The sequence below is a fragment of the Heteronotia binoei genome, chromosome 10, assembly GCF_032191835.1.
Source record: "Heteronotia binoei isolate CCM8104 ecotype False Entrance Well chromosome 10, APGP_CSIRO_Hbin_v1, whole genome shotgun sequence".
Classification (NCBI taxonomy): Eukaryota; Metazoa; Chordata; class Lepidosauria; order Squamata; family Gekkonidae; genus Heteronotia; species Heteronotia binoei.
The window spans coordinates 16,469,663-16,491,565 of record NC_083232.1 but is presented as its reverse complement, the minus strand read 5'-3'; the positions used below and the strand labels follow the sequence as shown (position 1 = coordinate 16,491,565).

The 21,903-nt window shown below is 44.2% G+C and overlaps 1 protein-coding gene across 6 annotated transcripts in view; it reads left to right on the top strand.

Annotated features, from left to right (window-relative positions):
- The window catches only part of KMT2C (lysine methyltransferase 2C), a 247,842-nt gene that overhangs the window by 203,664 nt on the left and 22,275 nt on the right, over positions 1-21,903 (top strand). For all 6 annotated transcript variants that reach the window (XM_060248021.1, XM_060248022.1, XM_060248025.1 and 3 more), the window contains 7 exons: positions 1,696-1,997; positions 4,614-6,421; positions 7,907-8,018; positions 9,339-9,417; positions 9,846-9,909; positions 15,579-15,811; positions 16,193-17,884. In XM_060248021.1, the coding sequence (XP_060104004.1) occupies positions 1,696-1,997; positions 4,614-6,421; positions 7,907-8,018; positions 9,339-9,417; positions 9,846-9,909; positions 15,579-15,811; positions 16,193-17,884 (4,290 nt within the window). The remainder of the gene's footprint in view (positions 1-1,695; positions 1,998-4,613; positions 6,422-7,906; positions 8,019-9,338; positions 9,418-9,845; positions 9,910-15,578; positions 15,812-16,192; positions 17,885-21,903) is intronic.

The following is a 21,903-nucleotide window of genomic DNA, read 5'->3' as shown; positions in this document are numbered from 1 at the left end:
CTTTGCCCTTTCTTCTGTTGTGACAGTAACTCCAGCCCTCAAAGTGTGCTGTTCAGCAACCAGGACCAAGTAATATCAGATGATCTTGACCTGAGGGGAGCAAGGCTATACTTCATGCAGACGGACAGGAGAGTCTGTGATCCTTGCAGTAGTGAATGAGCCTGGGGTTATGAATGAGCCTTTCCCCAGTATCATGGCATTTGCTGGAAGTATTACACGGAATGTCTTTGAGACCTACAGCATATGCTGCTGAGGGCTGGTTAAGAGATTTGAGGGAAGGGCATGGGATCATAGACTACATACCCTATTCCTTCATGTCTCCTAATCACATCTCCCTAATCACAGTTAAGGAACACTTCTGTGCCTGTAGTACCATGTTTAAGAATAGCCCTGTTCCATAACTGGAATTCTTAACCAGCTCAAGTGCTGGTTAAGGGAAGAAGCTAGTTAGCCATAACCAAAGCTAGTGTCCCTGTCTCCTGATTGTGTGGTTGAGGCAAGGAAATGTGGGGTCCAAGGTGGAGCGAAGGCTCCTAGCGTTGCTCACTTCAGTGTGTCTGCACTGATCCTAAGAGACTGCACTTAGGGGAAGGCCATCCCTTGGGATATTCCAAACATAAACGTTAATGAGATCCATTAAACAAAGAATTAAGGATATCGAACATCAAAATGATATTGCCAGCTTGCAAACTAATATTTATTTATTTATTACTTTACATTTATATCCTGCCCTCTCCGCAAGCGGACTCAGGGCGGCTTACAACATCATAAAAACAATCAATTCAGTAAAACATATAAAACCATAATTTACTTATCAATTTAAAAACTATTTGCGCTGTCTCAGTCCAGTCTGGCGGTATTGGCTTCTGACTATGATCGCCAGCTTCTGTAGGATGTCCGGTGGCAGCCCATTTTCAATCAACCAGAAAAGCCTGTTTAAATAGTTCGGTCTTACAGGCCCTGCGGAACACCGACAAATCCCGCAAGGCCCTTATAGCTTCTGGGAGGGTGTTCCAAAGTTCTGGTGCTGCCACCGAGAAAGCCCTGGATCTTGTTGCGCATAGCTTGGCTTCTTTTGGGCCAGGGGCAGACAGCGGATTTTTTGTCCCTGATCGCAGTGCTCTCTGGGGGATATATGGGGAAAGGCGGTCCCGTAGATAGGCAGGTCCCTGAGGGCAAGTATTAAAAATACAGTTGAGCCAGCAGATTACTTAACATCCTTGGAGGTAAAAGGGCTCAGAAGAGCCTCCACCTTCGCAAGGTGCTCTGCCCTCCCTTCTACTGTACTTGGTGGGAAATATAAGAACATTCCCTGTGTGGAAAGGCTTAAGGAGATAGAGACTATAGAACATATGTTTTTTATCTGCCCACATTATGAGGTGGCGCATAGGGAGATTATTACCCCTCTGATTGGGAAAATCTCGGGCCTGTCAGAAAAAGCTAAGCCTGAATTCCTTCTAAATGACAGACATCCTAAGATCACCCAGTAGCCAGGTTCTGTATGGTGATACTCACGGAAACTGTTCGGCGGTTAGCTATTAGCTTTTAGATGAAATTGTAAATTTTCATTCTAGTTTTAATCTTTGGGAATGTCTTATCTGTTATATATCTGTAAGTGTTTTTATGTATATGGTCTAAGAACTGTAATATCAATAAACTTAACTAACAAAATCAATTATTTTCGTGCCATGCCAGCGCCAGAAATTACGTGAAATCATTCTGCAGCAGCAGCAACAAAAGAAGAACGCGGCGCGTCAAGAAAAAACACCACAGCAGCCTGTCACAACACCTCATGCAGCTCCTGTTCAGCAATGGCAGCAAGAAAACCTGAGCCAGGTTTTCAACCGGCCTCCTCCACCCTACCCTGGCAATGTTAGGTCATCCATGGTCCCACCTGGGGGCTTAAGGTTCCCGGGGTTTGCTGTTGATGGACAATTTAATAGACCCCAGTTTCCAGGAGATCTGGGTGGCATGGGAGTGAGGCCTCATGGAATCAGGTATGCTTCTTGATCATCCAGTCATAAAGTAAAATTTACTAAAGTAATGAGTTTTAAAAATCAAGGTGGTTCTGGCATTTTCAGCATGATTTTGTCAAACCAGAATTATTGCAGTAAAATTGCATATTCATTGACACTTGTTGTCATTAATGAAATGTGTGACAATATTTTGATAATTTTTAAAAGTTATTTTAAACCCTTTAATGTCAATTATAGGGTCTATTAAAACTAATCTAATTTCTTCCATCAAATGGAACTGGTTAAAACAAGTTTTTGTATATGACCTCACGCATTATAAATATGACACCATAGGACATCTATCACTTTTGTTCAAATTGTGAAGCTTCTAGCTGTCAACTGAACAGCTTGAATGTCAACTTTCCCTATCATGCAATGATACTATTCTGCCAGGTAACTACTAGTTTTTGCTTCTGAAAAGTTCTGAGCACGTCTCCAAGTAAAAGGTCTTGCTTAGTATCCTTGCCATGTGTCAGGGAGAGATTCAAGCAGATAGCCTTCATTTCAAACTTGCTCCGTAAGTAGATAGATTCTACAAAACAAAAGTCGCGAGCAGATACATTGGATTATGTTCTCAGGCAGTATTGAAGGTTGAATTTGATTGCAAAAGGTTTTTGTTACAGCAGCCAATTTGTATACAGTTCAGGGAATACATAAATGAGAAGGTTGTAAGCTTTATTTAATCAGCACTTTTCATTTATAGAGCCCCGTGGCGCAGTGTTAACGCTGCAGTACTGCCGTCCTAAGCTGTGCTCACAACCTGAGTTCGATACCCAGTGGAAGCTGGGTTTTCAGGTAGCCGGCTCGAGGTTGACTCAGCCTTCCATCCTTCCGAAGTCGGTAAAATGAGTACCCAGCTTGCTGGGGGGAAAGTGTAGATGACTGGAAAGGCAATGGCAAACCACCCCGTAAAAAGTCTGCCATGAAAACTTTGGGAAAGCAACATCACCTCAGGGTCGGAAATGACTGGTGCTTGCACAGGGGACCTTTCCTTTCCTTTCCTTTATACCCAGCTTTTCTCCCCAGTGGAAACTCAAAATGGGTTAGAATATTTATCTTCTTCATCGTGAACAACAATTCTGTGAGGCAGGTTAGGCTGAGAATATGCGACTGTCCCAAGGTCACGCAGCAAGATTCCATGGCAAAGTGGGGATTTGAACCTGGGACTCTTAGATCCTAGAGTGATGCTGTAACCCAGGGGTGCTGAAGTTATTTGTTGCGAGGGCCAGATCTGACATAAATGGGACTTTGTTGGGTCATGCCATGGGTGCTATAAAATGTAATGCCAGGTAGCAGAGATAACAACTTTATAAAGGATATAGATAAATACAATGAAAGGTTTTTTTTTTTAATTAAAGTACAAACACGCTTAAAACCCTTGTGATAGTTTATCTAACAGTCTTTGATAACTGACACCTCCCAAACCTTTCCCCCACCCTTAAAAGATACCTGCCTAAATGGAAAGGTGAGGGAATAGAAGGATTTGGCAATGTAGTTTTTAAAATAAAACATCATGAAAAAGCACAAGGATCACAGCAGAAACTAAAAATATAAACTAAAATATAAAATGCTCTGAGCCTAGGAAAACATGAAATGGCTGGGCATTGCAAGCTTCTCTCCCCCTCCCCGCCTCTACTCAGAGTGGTAGTGGCTCTCCAGTGTAATGTCTCCCTTTGGCTGTGAGTTTCCAGGTTAGAGTACTCACTCAGGCACCCATTCTCAGGTGCATTCAGCAGAGACAAGCTGGCTTGAAACATCAACTGTTTATTTTCAAGGAGACAACTTCAGCAAGCAACACCTTCAGCTAGCATACAAACACTGGAATGTGAAACTATTGAACTCCACTCCATTGAAATACTTTGCAGCACAGACAAAGTTGCAAAGAAAATGCAAAATGGATTTTCCATTAAGGTCTCTGGGCCCAGATGGACTACTCTGGGACTGGAATGACAGCCCCTAGAGTGGAATGATGGTCCCTGCAAGTAGCAGAACTGTACTGGGAATTGAATGAGGGCCCTCAGAATGAAATTCCATTCCCAGAACACCGCTGCTACTCCCAGGGGCTGTCATTTCACTCTGTGCCCTGTAATTTTGTTGCTAGAGACCCTCATTCCACTCTGGGGGCTGTCATTCCAGTCCCAGAGCAGTTTCTTTGGCTAGAAATGGTTCCAGAGTAGTCTTTCTGGGCCTAGAGACGTTAATGGAAAATGCATTTGGCATTTTCTTTGCAGCTTTGCAAGCCCAGGAGATCTTCCTGCCAAACTTTGGCAGCCAAGAGCTTCAAAAGGTGAGGACAGGTTGGGGAAGGGAGGGAAAAGAACTGCAGGTTTAAAGTCCTGTGCAGGCCATGCGTTTGACACTTCCACTCTAAGCACTACATAATGTTGGCTGTTACTTTTTCTTACTTATTTAAATCAGTCCACTGTTTTGGTCCTGATTTTGCGCTCACCAAAATATGAACGCAAGATCTGATTGACACATGCAAAGTCCATCCGATCTAATATTCCACTTCCAAAATAGGCAACCATTATTACAATGTTAAATACATTACAATAGACCAAGTCATCCAGAAGCAAGCCTCTTTTTGCTGTTTTCCAGATTTGGTTTTTCTGGAGGTGGTCGTGGTCCTCCACCATGTCAAGAACGTTTCCTTGGTCCTCCCCAACAAATGCAACGCTCTGGAGTTCCACCACAGCTAAGAAGATCCATGTCTATAGATATGCCTAGGCTACCCAACAAGCCACAAATGGGTAACCCTATCGGACTGTCTCAGCATTTTCCACCACAAGGTATTCAGGTTCAACAACACAATATAATGGGCCAGGCATTTATTGAGCTGTGTCACAGAGCACCTGAAGGCAGACCAAGGCTTCCGTTTAATTCCTCATCAGCTACTGGTATAAGCCCAGCTCCCCAGCACCAGCAACGTCCAGGGTTTTTACCTCGGCAGGACTGCCCGGGCTTAAGACAGTTGGATCCAGCAAGACACAACCCTCAAGGCTTGAACAACCCATTGCACGTTTCAGCAAGCTTAGAACCTTTACCAGCATCTCAGCAAGGTGCTGTGAATCCCAATTCCGTGCTAGTAATGTGCCCTTTGAATCACCCACCAGTTGATGAGGCTTTTTCAGGAGCTCCTTTGCCGGCATCCACATCTGCTGAGGCAACAAAGGGTTTACAGATTCCCACCCAGCACACCGATGGGTTAGAAGAAAAGCTCGATCCTGATGATCCCTCTGTGAAAGATTTAGATGTCAAAGACCTCGATGGTGTGGAGGTGAAGGATTTAGTTGATGAAGACCTTGAAAACCTAAATCTAGACCCAGAGGATGGGAAAGGAGATGAGCTAGACACCTTAGCTAATCTTGAAACTAACGACCGCCACCTTGATGACCTCCTGAGGTCAGGAGAATTTGACATAATTGCTTACACGGATCCAGAACTTGATCTGGGTGACAAAAAAAGTATGTTTAATGAGGAACTGGATCTCAGCGTCCCTATAGATGATCTACAGGGCAAAGCAGACGATGCTCCGCCGAAGTCTCAAGATAATAAAGCTGCCATTTCTGCAGACTTGCTCGCCCTTCAGAAAAAACCTGTTGAGGTCACTGAGATTAAAACAGAAGTGCTGTCTCCAGATACATTAGAGGAAGCTAAACCTGAGAATGAAAAAAGTGATGGGAATACGGCGTCCTCAAGCACTCCACTTCCCACTGAAACAGAATTACCAGATGGTGAGAAAAAGTCCACGGTCCTTTGTAATGTGGAGCTACCAGACAAAGCAAGTACTAACGAGGAAACCACTGTGTCTAATCCAGGTGCCGTTCAGGGTTCCGCTCCACCACCTGCTCAAAGCATAACAAGCCCTTGCAATATTTCTGGATCGACTCCAGTTCTTACAAGTTTGCTAGCTAACGAGAGTTCAGAAAACTCCGATGTCAGGCCCCTGAACTCTCCACCTCACTCTTTGCCAGCAGCACAAGCCAACCCTGTTTCAGGTATTCCACAGACTTTAAGGACACCTGCTGGTCAGACCATGGAAAATACATTACCTCCTAATGTGAACATGGTTCCACAGATAAGCCATAATTTCCCTCAAGGGACAGCGGTGAATCCAGGCTTCATCTCTGGCCAGCCGGTTAACCATAACTTGGAGGCGGGGCATCCCGGTAATCAGACAGTGCCTGTCGTGAATCGTCCCGGTCCCAGTGGGTTGCCTTCTTCTCAGCCGATGATGCTCCCTCAAACATTAGGCCAGCAGCAAAACCGAGAGAGGCCTCTTCTGCTAGAGGAACAGCCTCTTCTGCTGCAGGATTTGTTGGATCAAGAAAGGCAAGAGCAGCAGCAGCAGCGACAGATGCAGGCCATGATCCGCCAGCGCTCAGAACCATTTTTCCCCAACATCGGTACGTTTTGCTTCCAGTTCCCCTTATAGCACTATAGCTACTTGTTGTCTGATATGCACAGAAACCAGCAGATGTCTGTCAGTTGTAGTATCTACAGGGTTTGTTTTGTAGAGAAATAGGTGGTGGAACTCATCCAGGGATTGTTATGCAGCTGCACCTCCTATTCAGTGGACAAGGTGGGGAGGAGGAGGGAGAACCGTCAGAAAGGTTCAGGAGCTGCGCTCTTGTGAGCTCCTGCTGAATCCGAGGTATGTGTATCTGTATCCTGTTTGTATGGAGAAAATGGGGAATGAAAATTAGGACAGGGCAGGAGAAAGATCTCTGGCCCTTGCTGAAAATGTTTGAAGGGTCACACTTGGTAACTCTCCCCAGTGGATGAATGAGCATTGCTTTCTCTGCACGGGCCTTTGGATGGTAGTTGTGGTCTGCAGACTCAGCAAATCCCCAGCCCTGAAGCAAATACTATTAACACAAATTAGGATGTCTACCATTGCTGCTTCTGTCTTTGTTGCTGCCACTGGAAAAAGAAGGAAGAGAAGTGCTGTGTAAGGAGAAGGCAGATGGGGCAGGTGCTGTTTGGGGGGGGGGGGAGAAGGCAGGAGCAAGTCTGCCTCTCTTCCCACTTCTCACCATCATGAATTTTTTTACATCTCCGCTTACGTATCTCATTCCCATATTTGCTAGATCATATGTAGACATGGTGTTTTGAGGCACCCACTTTGTTCAAGGCTCAAATGAACCTGCCTGCTCCATAGACGGGCAGAATATAAATCTTGGGTTAAATTTTAGATTCACTATATTCTTAACAGAAAGGGTTCCCCCGCTTTAAGGAGGGGAATAATTACTCCGTTTCAGTTTACTGTAAATTCTGGATTTACTTGACTGAAGCAAACCTGCGGATTTCTGGATGCAGGCTGAGCCGGCAGTTGAGAGAGAAAGTGAGACGAGCTACGCTAAAATCCAGTAAGAAGCACTTCAGAGAAGCTCCCCAGCACAGGGATGGAGAGATTGAAAGCCTTGATGCAAATGGACATCAAAGAAGCACTCGACATGCTCCATTATCAGGCACCATCTCTCCAGATCTGTTTTCAAGCAGCAGTATGGTTATTCTCCTTGGGAATGGGATATCACAGTGTTGGCAATGGCTCAGGCCATCCATTACGGGGGAGCTGGCCCCTTAGAACTACAGTTCCCAGCAGAACTTCGCTTTGCTTTGATGCCAGTCGGCATCCCACCATTGATCTGATAATTAGCCTTGCCTTACTGTAATGCGAATCCCGTTCTCATCTCTCTTAGAGAACTGTTATCGCTGAAGTGGTCTGAAAAATCAGAAGACTTGTGGCACAGTTTTTCTTTGGCAATAGTTGTAATACTTTTTAAAGGTTATAGTTCTCATTGGGTTAGTTGATTTGTGCAAATAGGGGTTTGTATGCTGGCAGCTTTGTATAAGTAAAATATTTTTTCTCTTGAAATCTTGTTCCATAGATTTTGATGCAATCACTGATCCTATAATGAAAGCGAAAATGGTGGCCCTTAAAGGGATTAATAAAGTCATGGCACAGAACAATATGGGAATGCCTCCAATGGTCATGAACAGGTAAGAGAAGAGCAAAAATAACTGATACTAGGGGACAGGGAATCATAGAACCTGATTTTCTTGGCGGCGGGGAGGGAGCTGCGGAGATCTCAGGCGAAGCTTGTAGATTAGTTAGTGGAGGAGGAGGCAGCATTGACTTTCCTGGGCTCTTGAGAACTTCCCCGCACTAAGGAAGGGTCAAGGTTCTGGGGGTGGAGAGAAGACCTAACTAGGAGGGGCTTTTATGTCAGAATGCTTTCCAGATATGGAGAGTAGGGCAGAGACAAGAAAAATATCAGTTTCAGGATTAAGTTACATTGTGGAGCTGCCAGCACCCTTTTGTTAGGCAAGATGAACCGATCAAAATGGTTGGCAGTATAGCCAGCAGATCTTGACTGGATCTGTTTCTGTCTTTCTGCTTTAACTTTCTGGACTGTCCACATTCGGTAAACCAGCCCTTCTTGGAGATCTTTAGGTGGCACAACATCCCCTGCCTGTTTGCCAGGGCTTTTGCGGGGAGAGTTGGATGGGAGGCATCTTTTAAGGGGCGTGGGGGATAGATTTGGGGGACTGTTTAATTTCTGATTTTGAAAATGTTTTTAACTATTATTGTAAGCCACCTTGAACCATAGGGAAAGGTGGAATATAAATGCTTTGACAAATATAAATAAGTAAATGTTCACAGCTACAAATCCAGTGCCAGTTTGGTGTAGTGGTTAAGTGTGCGGTCTCTTACCTGGGAGAACCGGGTTTGATTCCCTACTCCTCCACTTGCACCTGCTGGAATGGCCTTGGATCAGCCATAGCTCTGGCAGAGGTTGTCCTTGAAAGGGCAGCTGCTGTGAGAGTCCTCTCAGCCCCACCCACCTCACAGGGTGTCTGTTGTGGGGGAGGAAGGTAAAGGAGATTGTGAGCCTCTCTGAGACTCTGGGATTTGGAGTGGAGGGTGGGATATTTTAATCCAATATCATCATCATTATCATCATCATCATCATCATCAGATCAATCATGTAATATGGCCTTTTCCTGCCTCCCACTTCCCTTCTTTGTTCCTGCACTTTCTTTCTGAGCTTGGCAAAACAGGTGGGGAGGTCACAGGCCAAGAAGTAGAGACTAGTGCCAACAAAATGGAGGCACGATAATATCCTGTCATGCTCTCTTAAGATTACTGAGTGGGGATATCCCCAAGAGCAACTTTAAGAGGAAATGAAAAAGAGAGTCTTATAATGGAGGGGATGAGGAGGAGCGCTAGGAGACATCAGACTGGTCTTGCTTATTTTATATCTGAAATGCAAGTTGTAAAATAAGTCAAAATCTTGGTTTTCTATTACATATTGGTAGATTTGCCTTTATGAGTCAGTCGGTTCCAGGAACACAAAGTGGTGAAGGCCAGAATCTAGTACAGCAAGCAATTACACAGGTAATGTAATCTTGTCTAAATTTCTCAGTAAAATTGCTTAATTTTTCTCAAATGGAATCATAATCTGCGAGTCAGTGCAGATTAGTAGATGGGATGATGGGTGAACCTGGGTCCAATTAATTCATGTATTCATTGGGTAAACTGGATAAAAATACTGGCCTGAATTTCTGTAGATCTTCAAGTGCTGCCTATGATGAGCAGTGGTTGTCTATTTTGAGGTGAGGTGAAGCAGCAGCTTCTAAAGGATGGGACTTGAGTTCTTCATGTGCAACCATAATCCAGTTCGAACAGCAGCTTCTCAGATGAGAAGTGATGTATCCAAATGTAGAAAACTCACTTTTTTGCAGACTGCTACTCTTTTTACCAGGGCAAATGCTTAATGGATTTATGTTACTACGTTCTAGCATTGTTTGTTTTTTTCTTCTAAGGATGGAAACCTAACACCTCAGATGTCTAGACCAAACCCTCCAAATTTTGGTCCTGGTTTTATAAGTAAGTATATCACTGTTAAATTGATTCTGTGCGATTTATTCTGGCTTGATTCTCAAAAACTTCTCCATGCATATTTTATTTTTCAAAGTATGTGTAACTTTTATTCATGTCTATCTGAAGCTCCACTAATTCTCTCACATGTACTTCTAAATTAGACCAAAATTCACATGAAATAACAAAGACATTCTGAACCAGTTCATAATAAGTTTCTAAAACCCAGCACACCACAGGGGAAAAATGACAGATGAAACATAACGTAATACAAGAAAAAATAATTCTGTGGCATCATCATATACAGTTTAAATTGAAAGAGAGAGATTTGAAGTGTTCCAACATGGTTCAAAATTTTACAGATCTGGTATATGAGAAATTAAGAAACAAAGTTATCAAATAAGAATCATAGAATCTTAGAGTTGGAAGGAACCTCTAGGGTCATCTAGTCCAACACCTGCACAGTGCAGGAAACTCTCAAACGCCTCCCCCTAAATTCACAGGATCTTCATTGCTGTCAGATGGCCATTTAGCTTCTGTTTAAAAACCTCCAAGGAAGGAGAGCCCACCACCTCCTGAGGAAGCCTGTTCCACTCAGGAATCGCTCTAACGGTCAGGAAGTTCTTCCTAATGTTGAGCCAGAAACTCATTTGATTTAATTTCAACCCATTGGTTCTGGCCCTACCTTCCGGGGCCACAGAAAACAATTCCACACCATCCTCTATATGACAGCCCTTCAAATACTTGAAGATGGTGATCATATCACCTCTCAGCCGCCTCCTCTCCAGGCTAAACATGCCCAGCTCCTTCAGCCTTTCCTCATAGGACTCGGTCTCCAGGCCCCTCATCATCTTCGTCGCCCTCCTCTGGACCGGCTCCAGCTTGTCTATATCCTTCTTAAAATGTGGTGCCCAAAACTGAACACAATACTCCAGGTGAGGTCTTACTAGAGCAGAGTAAAACGATACCATCACATCATGTGATCTGGACACTATATTTCTGTTGATACAGCCCAAAGTTGCATTTGCCTTTTTAGCCACCGCATCACACTGTTGACTTATGTTCAGTGTATGATCCACTAAGACCCTTAGAATCTTTTCACACATACTACTGCTAAGGCAAGTCTCCCCATCCTATAACCATGCATTGGATTTTTCCTACCTAAATGCAGAACTTTACATTTATCCCTTTTAAAATTCATTTTATTGGTTTTAGCCCAGTTTTCTAGCCTGTCAAGGTCATCCTGTATCCTGTTTCTGTCTTCTTCTGTGTTTGCAACCCCTCCCAATTTAGTATCATCTGCAAATTTAATAAGCATTCCCTCTATTCCTTCATCCAAATCATTGATAAAGATGTTGAACAAAACAGATCCCAGGACAGATCCTTGAGACACTCCACTTGTCACTCCTCTCCAAGAGGATGAGGAACCATTCACAAGCACTCTTTGGGTGCAATCTGTCAACCAGTTACGGATCCACCTAACAGTAACAGGATCCAAACCACATTTTACCAACTTGTCAACAAGGATAGTATGTGGAACCTTATTAAAAGCCTTACTGAAATCAAGATAAACGATGTCTACAGCATTCCCCTGATCCAGAAAATAAGAGAAGCCATGTTGGATCAGGCCAATGGCCCATCCAGTCCAACACTCTGTATCACACAGTGGCCAAAATACACACACACACTGTGGCTAATAGCCACTGATGGACCTCTGCTCCATATTTGTATCCAATCCCCTCTTGAAGCTGGCTATGCTTGTAGCTGCCACCACCACCTCCTGTGGCAGTGAATTCCACATGTTCATCACCCTTTGGGTGAAGAAGTACCTCCTTTTATCCGTTTTAACCTGACTGCTCAGCAATTTCATTGAATGCCCACGAGTTCTTGTATTGTGAGAAAGGGAGAAAAGGACTTCTTTCTCTACTTTCTCCATCCCATGCATAATGTTGTACACCTCTATCATGTCACCCCTCAGTCGACGTTTCTCCAAGCTAAAGAGCCCCAAGCGTTTTAACCTTTCTTCATAGGAAAAGTGTTCCAAACCTTTAATCATTCTAGTTGCCCTTTTCTGCACTTTTTCCAATGCTATAATATCCTTTTTGAGGTGCGGTGACCAGAATTGCACACAGTACTTCAAATGAGACCGCACCATCGATTTATACAGGGGTATTATGATCCCTGGTGATTTGTTTTCAGTTCCCTTCCTCATAATTCCCAGCACAGCGTTGGCCTTTTTTAATGTAATCGCACACTATCTTGACATTTTCAGTGAGTTTACCATGTCCCCAAGATCTCTCTCTTGGTCAGTCTCTGCCAGTTCACAACCCATCAATTTGTATTTGTAGCTGGGATTCTTGACCCCAATGTGCATTGCTTTGCACTTGGTCACATTGAACCTCATCTGCCACATTGACGCCCACTCACCCAGCCTCAACAGATCCCTTTGGAGTGCCTCACAATCCTCTCTGGTTCTCACCACCCTGAACAATTTAGTGTCATCTGCAAACTTGGCCACTTCACTGCTTACTCCCAACTCCAAATCATTAATGAACAAGTTAAAGAGCATGGGACCCAGTACTGAGCCCTGCGGCACCCCACTGCTTACCATCTTCCACTACGAAGACTGCCCATTTATACTCACTCTCTGCTTCCTATTAATTAGCCAGTTTTTGATCCACAAGAGGACCTGTCCTTTTACTCCATGACTCTCGAGCTTACTAAGGAGCCTTTGATGAGGAACTTTATAAATGATTAAGAAGCTGTTCTTCAGAGTTTTGTCTTGATTTTTTAAATCCAGCAAGGTAGTCACTTTCTCAAAAAAAGAGATCAGGTTAGTCTGACATGACTTGTTCTTGAGAAAACCATGCTGGCTCTTAGTAATCACATCCATTCTTTCTAAATGTTCCAGGACCAACTGTTTGATGATTTGTTCTAAAACTTTTCCAGGTATAGACATCACGCTGACGGGTTGGTAGCTACCCGGATCATCTTTTTTCCCCTTCTTGAAGATGGGGACAACATTCGCCCACCTCCAGTTTTCCGGCACCTCTCCTGTTCTCCAAGAATTCTCAAAAATAATAGCCAGAGGCTCAGAAATTACATCTGCAAGCTCTTTTAGAACCCTTGGATGCAATTCACCTGACCCTGAGGACTTAGTTTCATTTAAAGAAACTAGGTGTTTATGTACTACCCCTATGTTGATCCTAGGTTGGAACTTCATACCCTCCTTATATGTTCTGTTTTTGCCATGTTGAGCACCATTTCCCTCAGAAGAGAAGACTGAGGAAAAGTAGGAATTGAGCAGTCCCGCCCTCTCTTCAATACCCGTTACAATTTCACTTTCTTGCCCTCGCAATGGACCTACCATGTCCTTGCTCTTTTTTTTACTCTGAACATAAGAAAAGAACCCTTTTTTGTTGTTTTTAGCATCTTTGGCCAGCCGAAGCTCATACTGAGCTTTAGCTTTCCTAACTTTTTCTCTACAAGCACTGGTGATTTGTTTATATTCATCCTTTGTTATAAGGCCCTCCTTCCAATTCCTAAAGGAGTTTTTTTATTTCTCAAGTCTTTAAAGAACTGTTTATGGAGCCACTTCGGCTTCTTTAGGCTTTTTCCAGTTTGGTGTAGTGGTTAAGTGTGTGGACTCTTATCTGAGAGGACCGGGTTTGATTCCCCACTCCTCCACTTGCACCTGCTGAGATGGCCTTGGGTCAGCCATAGCTTTCATAGAAGCTGTCCTTGAAAGGGTAGCTGCTATAAAAGAACTCTCAGCCCCACCTACCTCACAGAGTGTTTGTTGTGGTGAGGGGGAAGGTAGAGGAGATTGTGACCGCTCTGAGACTCTGAGATTCAGAGTATAGGGCTGGATATAAATCCAAATCTTCTTCTTCTTCTCATAGGAATTGTCTGTAATTGCGCTTTCAGTATTTCGCTTTTAAGAAACTCCCACCCCTCCTGAACGCACTTCCTCCTAAGTATTTCTGACCATGGGATTTTACCCAGCATAGTTCTAAGTTTATCCTTATGAAGTCTAACCTATAAGTCTGACTACCTATATAGCTTTTCCCTTCCCTAAGACTGTAAATTCCAAAATCACATGGTCACTACTGCCCAGGGTGCCCACTATTTCCACTTCTTCAATCAATTCTTCCTTGTTGGTGAGAATCAAATCCAAGATAGCAGATCCCCTTGTTTCCTTCTTCACTTTCTGGAAAAGGAAGTTGTCAGCAAGACGAGTCAGAAATCTATTTGATTTTTCATTTTTAGCAGAGTTGGACTTCCAACAGATATCCGGGTAATTGAAATCTCCCATGATCACTGTATCCCTTCTCTTGGAAAACTTTGCAATCTGCTGTAGAAGTATCTCATCCAAGTCCTCTGCCTGACTTGGTGGTCTATAGCAGACCCCCACAATAATATCACTGTTATTTTTTACTTCTTTTATTTTTACCCAGAGACTCTCAACTGAGCTGCCATGCTCCGGTTCTCATATTTCCTCACAAGTATATACCTCCTTCACATATACTGCTATGCCTCCTCCCTTTCTCATTTGCCTGTCCCTTTTAAATAAGTTGTACCCCTGAATCCTAATATTCCAGTTGTTTAAATAGCTCTGAAAAGATTTTTATTTTTGTTCAAAAGTTGTTTTTCCCCCTGAGAATATATTTAGGGCTTATTTTATTAGTTGTTATCTATGTCAGACTTTCACTTCCATATCTTAAGCATTCGTAGAATCAGAAGGGCCTCCAGGATCATATAGTCCATCGCCCTGCACAATGCAAGAAATTCACAAATACCTACCCCCACACACACCTACATGCCCGCACCCACAGGAAATTCCCCTCCCCCACATTCAATTTGTTGTACATACATACAGGGTTTTTTCTTGTTTTAAAGCAAAAAAGGCCTTTGTAACTTAATTGTCAGTTTCAAGATGGTGGCACTGACCCTTGATCAAACTTCAGTGCAGTAGTTAGGAGCATGGACTCTAATCTAGGAGAACCAGGTTTGATTCCCCACTCCTCCTGCAGCTGCGTATGTGGCTTTGGGTCAGTCACAAGTTCTCTGATCTGTTCTCTCAAGAGCAGTTCTCTCACAGCTCTCACAGCCCTCCTATACCACAGGGGGTCTGTTGTGAGGAGGGGAAAGGAAATGAGATTGTAAGCCGCTCTGAGTGAAGAGCGGGGTATAAATCCAACCTCTTCCTCCTCCTCCTGAAGGGGGGGTGGTTACCAGGGCTGTCTTAAATAAGAGATTTTGTGAAAACATGAGTGATATTCTACATTCTTTCTTTTTAGCTTTTTTAAGTTCAACTCTATTACAAAAACAAATGTGAATGCCAGGGATTTTTTGTGTGGAAAAAGCCCAGCAGGAGCTCATTTGCATATTAGGCCACCCCCCCCCCGACACCAAGCCAGCCTAACTGCATTCCTGCGCATTCCTACTCAGAAAAAGCCCTGGTTAATGCTATAGGAGTCCTTTGAAAGGGAGAATATGTTTTCTGGAAATTATGGTTGGGAGAAGCGGTTTGAAATCTTCAAAATGTTACTTGGAAAGGTGTTTATTTTAGGTCTTTGGAACAAAAGAGCTGCACATCTTAAAAAATAAAATAACCTTTTCTTTTTTTTACAATTTGAATCATTAAAAATATTGTTTGATTTCTGCCCTCGCCCCAGATGATTCACATAGAAAGCAATATGAGGAATGGCTGCAAGAGACACAGCAGTTACTTCAAATGCAGCAGAAATTCCTTGAAGACCAAATTGGAGCACACAGAAAATCAAAAAAAGCGCTCTCTGCAAAACAGCGTACTGCGAAAAAAGCTGGCCGAGAATTCCCAGAGGAAGACGCAGAGCAGCTTAAGCATGTTACGGAGCAGCAGAGTATGGTTCAAAAGCAGCTGGAACAGGTAAGGGGTGGGGGGTTGTAGGCTTGGCAGAAAGCTGGTGAATTCTATTGTTGCTAATTAGATTGTATTGCAACAGCAGTGGTTTTTAAAAACGACAGAAGTAGTGAATGAAACAAAATGCATAGGGTGTAAAATCCAAATTATGGTGCAAAGGCATTGGACATTTTTACATATATTATATATTACAAATAACAAAGATTTATGCATACCGTAAAAACAAATGTCCCCCAGCTTTTCAGCTAGATGAAAGGTTAAAGAAGACTAAAGTGTTTTGGTTAAATATGTTTTTTTCCTGTTGATTTTTTTTCATACGTCTGCAGCTTGAGGAATAGAAAGCAATGCCCCTATAAAATATTTCTTAATGCCAATTTTACATTGCAGATACGAAAGCAACAAAAGGAGCACGCAGAACTCATTGAAGAGTACCGAATAAAGCAGCAACAGTGTGGCATGGGCCCTCACGCCGTGATACCCGGCATGCCTTCCCAGCCCCCGATGGTCCCGGGAGGATCCCCACCCGCAGTGGGTCAGCAAAGCTTCCCGATGGTACCACAACAGCTTCAGCATCAGCAGCACACCGCTGGTGTTCCTGGGCAACCCAACCAACCTCGGGTGGCAAGCTTACCTGGGTGGCAGCCTCCCAATGCTGCACCAACCCACATCCCCCCCAACGCACCAAGGCTGCAGGCCCCACTGACACAGTTGCCCTTGAATCCTGTGACGCCCGCTTCCGTGTCAGCTCCCGGGGCGAGCGTGCAGTCAGGGCCCCCGCCTCGTGTCGAGTTCGATGACAACAACCCGTTCAGCGAAAGCTTCCAGGAGCGGGAACGGAAGGAGCGCTTGAGAGAGCAGCAGGAGAGGCAGAGGATTCAGCTGATGCAGGAGGTGGATCGGCAAAGAGCTCTGCAGCAGAGAATGGGAATGGAGCAACATGGCTCCATGGGCTCAGACTTGAATGCTAGGCCTTCCTTGTCCCAAGTATCCTTCTTCAATCCTGACCTGCCGTGCGATTTCATACAACCTCCACGGCCCCTTCAGCAGTCTCCACAGCAACAAATAGGATCCATTTTGCAGCAAGGGCCATTGAACAGTGCATCCGCACCCAGCTTCCTACTCTGCAGCGAGCAACAAGCTGTGGGCTCTTCCCCTTTTGGACCTGATCCACCCCCCGTCCCAGATGGAAGTCCCACTTTCCATTCTGTTAAACAATCCCACGGAAGTGTCTCCGGGACTGGCTTCGGTCAGTACCCAGGTAGGCCCCTGCTGGCCCCTAGTTTGCCTGCAGCTTCTCCTGTAGCCGTCACCGGTTCCCCCTGCAGTCAGGACGCCGGCCTGTCCCTTGGAACCAACTGTCCCGGAGTGAGTCAGTCTCTCATTCAGTTGTATTCAGACATCATTCCGGAGGAGAAAGGCAAAAAGAAAAGAACAAGAAAAAAGAAAAAAGAGGACGATGCGGAATCAATAAATACCCCGTCGACACCACACTCGGATATAACGGCACCTTCAACACCGGTTGTTTCCGATTCTGTCCCCACCCCGACAGTCAGCACGCCCGGTGAACTTTCGCGCCATCCGGGGGAGGCAAAGGCCGAGGAGCTGCCAGGCTCATCAACACCGAATGCTGCAGAGAGTCAGTCTTCCTCGGAACCGAAAGGTCAGCTCTCCAGTAGCGATTTGCCACAAAACAAATTGCCCGAGCAATCAAGCGTGAAGCCAGAGACAGACAAGGTCAAGGCAGATGCTTCTGGGAGCAGTCAGGAAATTAGACAGGAAAAGACAGCAGCTGATCAATTCCCTAGTCAAGCTGAGCCTAAGATGGAGAATCAAAGTGGCATTAAAGAGGAAGAGGATACAGCTTCAGGACTGGCTGCCCCTTTGCCAGAGGGTCAGGTGCAACCCACCAGCATCCCTGCAGCAAAAGGCGAGTCGGGGAACGAACTCCTCAAGCACCTGCTGAAGAACAAAAAATCTGCCTCTCTTCTCAATCAGAAATCAAAAAGCAGCTTCCAGTCAGAAGAGAGCACCGAGGACAGCAAATTTGTGGGAAAACGGGACCTGGCTGAAGGCAGCATGGTAAGCACGTTATTTTTATTATCATCCGGATTCTCAAGAGTGTTGAACATTCATTTATACAACATAAATACAAATGCTTTGTGTTGATTCTTTATTAAAAGGCCAATGTCTAAAAGTGAACCCCCCCCCTTTTTTTTTTTAAAGGGCATTAGTTACACATAACTCTTTTCAGCATACTCTAGATGGGGTATTGAGGGCGTTGACATCCTCCAAGGATCACCACATAAAACCAGAAGTGAAGAAGTATGAATCTGAACACGTACCCCCTCTCGTGTTTGACTACCTAGTTCCAGCAACTGATCCTGTCTTGCTGGAGCACATTTTATTTCCTTCTCCTAGCCAATCTAATTAGGTCTTATCACAGTTTCAGATTCTGCCCATGTATAACATGGGCAATGTTCCTTCTAAGCTGTAGGGTCTTGTAAACAAAAATTCTACTTAGTGAGCTATTGACATTAAAGTTGTGAGCTACTGGAATTAAAGTTGTGAGCTACTGCATAAATTATTGTGCTATGGGGTCATCCTTCCTGAGCTAAGACAAAAATGTGTGAGTTGGAGGCTAAAAAACTCTGAGCTAGCTCACTCTAACTCAGCTTAGAGGGAACACTGAACATGGGGTGGCTAAAGTTCGATGTAAAAGATCTGGGGGAGTGGGGGGAAGAGTGATGTATGTATAAATGGATTAGATCCAGACTAAATTTTCCATCAGTGGGATGGAACTTTCTTGCCTCTCCTCCCTACTGCAGTCCACTTATCTCAACAAAAAGCTACCCTGAAAGGAAAGAGGACCTTAAGGGAAAACATGAGGGCAGTCTGCAGTGGGAAGAGATAATCAGTACTAATTGCCCATTAAATCTGGATCCAATCCTTTGTATTTATTTTGCTTCTTTGAGATCATACACTATTGTTTAGGCTAATGGAAACACAAGAATTGTCTGGTTAGAGTTCAGATTAGAATGTCTGTAGTCCAGAGTTCTGTGGTCAACAGCAGCCACCTGGATGCCTCTGGAAGTGCCTGATCTCGTCAGATCTTGGAAGCCAAGCAGAGTGAATCCTGGCAAGTCCTTGGATTGGAGACCTCCAAGGAATACCAGGCCGGGATGCAGAGGCAGGAAATATCAAGCTACCTCCCTGAAACATCCAAGCCCCAGTAGAGATCACCAGAAGTCTATATTTACTAAAGGGAACAGGACGCCCTTAAATATTTTGGACATATTAAAAATATTAATGGACATAGTTAGCTCATATGCAAATGTAAGGTGTCCTCTTTTTTATGTTATACCTTGGTAACTACCTACTCTTGCATTTGAGTAACTACTGTATGTCCTGTGGTTTTATGTGATTTTTATATTATGGTCTTAAATGCAGTAGTTTTCAGTTACTAGGATTGGGAAGTACCTGGGCTTGGAGCCTGAGGAAGGCGGGGTTTGGGGAGGGGAGGGGCTTCAGAGGGGTATTATGCCATAGAGCTCCCCTCCCAAAGCAGCCATTTTCTCCTGGGTGGACCAATCTGTTGCCTGGCGATTTACTGTAATCTCAGATCTCCAGCTACCACCTGGAGGCTGGCAACCCTATTTAAAATGACTGATTCGTAGGAAGCCAACTAGTTTTGCATTTATTAAAAAACGTGGGTCGGAGAACTGGTTTGTTTCAGTGGAAGATGATTCTGGAATATTGGAGCTGTTGATTCTTTTAACTATGTATTTTCTCTTTATTGTGGCCCCTCAAATATTCTAAAAACAAACAGAATTAACTAAGAAATGCTTTTAAAAAGTCTTATAGGAATAGTGGCGTTTCTTTAGCGTGGGTATTCTGATGTATTTGTAATTATTGGTTTCTCTTGACACTCTGTCTATTAGTTTTTAGCAGTGATCATTGACCAAGATGGGTAGTATGTATGTAGCGGTAGAAGAGTGCACAATAGTAGTTCCTTAAAGACTAACAAAATTTGTGGGAGGGGATAAGGTTTTGTGAGTCACTGCTCACTTCTTTCAATACCAATGGTCATTTTTTTGATGGTGTTATGATGTATAGAGAGATGCATTAAAATACAATTGAGAATTTATTTTGTTGCATGAAAAATCAGAACATCTGTGTTTTGTCATTGATCTTTATTGGCTGAATACCAGAGAGGGAGAGAGAGAGAGAGATATTTCACTGTGTAGAAGCTCAGGAGAAGATGAGATTTATAAAAATACTTTTATTGTTTTATCTGTATTTTTAATTGTTGTGAGCCACCCTGAGCCCCTCATGCAGGAAAGAGTGAGACAAAAAAATTTCCAATAAATACAATTATAAAACCTAAAACTGATCATTAAAAGTCTGGCAAAGTACAGTTGTTTTTACCGGATAAGCCAAAACTGGACAGCAGAGGAGCCAGGCATGAGATGGCAGGAATGGAGTTCAGCAGCCAGTTCTCGTCCCTGGTGGCCCCTTCAGGAAATGGTGCTGCTCTCAACGGGGCCTCTGATTTGGCCTTAATGTCTGGGCAGGCTTATATGGAGAAGGAGCCTCTGCCCCAGGACCAGCATTTTGAATTCTGGTTGGAAACAAATCATCTGCCAGTGCAGCTTTTTAACAAATGGTGAAATGTGTTCTCGAGTAGAAGTACCAGACCTTGTCGCATTCTGCGCCGGTTAAAAGTTTCCAGATAGTCTTCAGAGACCCTTTGTAGCTAATTGAATCTCGGTGTGCTCAAAGTATGAAATGACTGTCCATAACTTTCTTATCCAAGAAGTGGGGTGCAGCTGGCAAAGAAACCTGAGTAGCTTTAAAGACAAGACACGGCACACACGAGACCTCTGCAGCACCAGTTGTAATAAAGGCTTCACATGGAGCGAGGCTGTCTTCTCAGTTCAGCGGGCTCTTTGGTCGTGCCTGAACAATCCTATAATAAAGGGTCCATCGCTCTTTGCTGCAACACATCTGAAAAGCTCTGACTTAACTGACATTTTCAGAAATGAATTACTTTTGTAATGCTTTAACGTACTGAGTCATTGCCCACCCCCACCCCCCAGTATTGCTCCACATAATAATCCGCATTAGAAAGTCTTTATCCAGTTCCCCCCCTTCTGTACTCTTTCACTGGCTTGGAAAAGAAGGATATAACCGAAGGGGAAGATTTTTTTGAGACGTCTGTGCTCATTCTCAGCGGGTGCCCTTTTAAGGACTGTGACAGCAGCATCCAGTAAACCAATCTCTACTCCCCAGCCCAGATCTAGTTGTAAGCTGCTACTTCAGGCTGAGAAAGGGCTGGAGGCAGTCACCTCCTGAAAGGTATAGGCAGAGATGAGAGAAGGCTGTAGAGTGAGATGGAAGAAGCATGTCGTCTAGAACAGGGGTCCCCAACCCCTGGGCCGTGGACCGGTACCGGTCAGTTAGCAACTGGGCCGTGGGTTGTATAATTATTTCATTATATATTACAATGTAGTAATAATGATAAGAAGAAGAAGACATTGGATTTATATCTTGCCTTCCACTCCAAATTTCAGAGTCTCAGAGTGGCTCACAATCTCCTTTATCTTCCTCTCCCATAACCGACACCCTGTGAGGTAGGTGGAGCTGAGAGAGCTCTCCCAGCAGCTGCCCTTTCAAGGACAACTCCTACAAGAGCTATGGCTGACCCAAGGCCATTTCAGCAGCTGCAAGTGGAGGAGTGGGAAATCAAACCTGGTTTTTTCAGACAGGAGTCCACACATTTAACCACTACACCAAACTAACAGAACTAAAGTGCACAATTGTATCGTCACACAACCATCCCCCCCCCCCCCGGTCCCTGGAAAAATTGTCTTCCACAAAACCGGTCCCTGGTGCCAAAAAGGTTGGGGACCACTGGTCTAGAAAAACTGGAAGGAGAAAGTGCTGATGAGGGACATTAGAGAGATCTGACTGGGCCTTGCAAAGAAGAAAGGGGCACTTGTCAGGGCATGAGGGAAGGGGACAGATGAGGGAGCAGGTAGGGGCAGAGGGGCTTGTAAGAAGCCTGGGATCTTTGAGAGGAGAAATTGAGAAGGATGAAC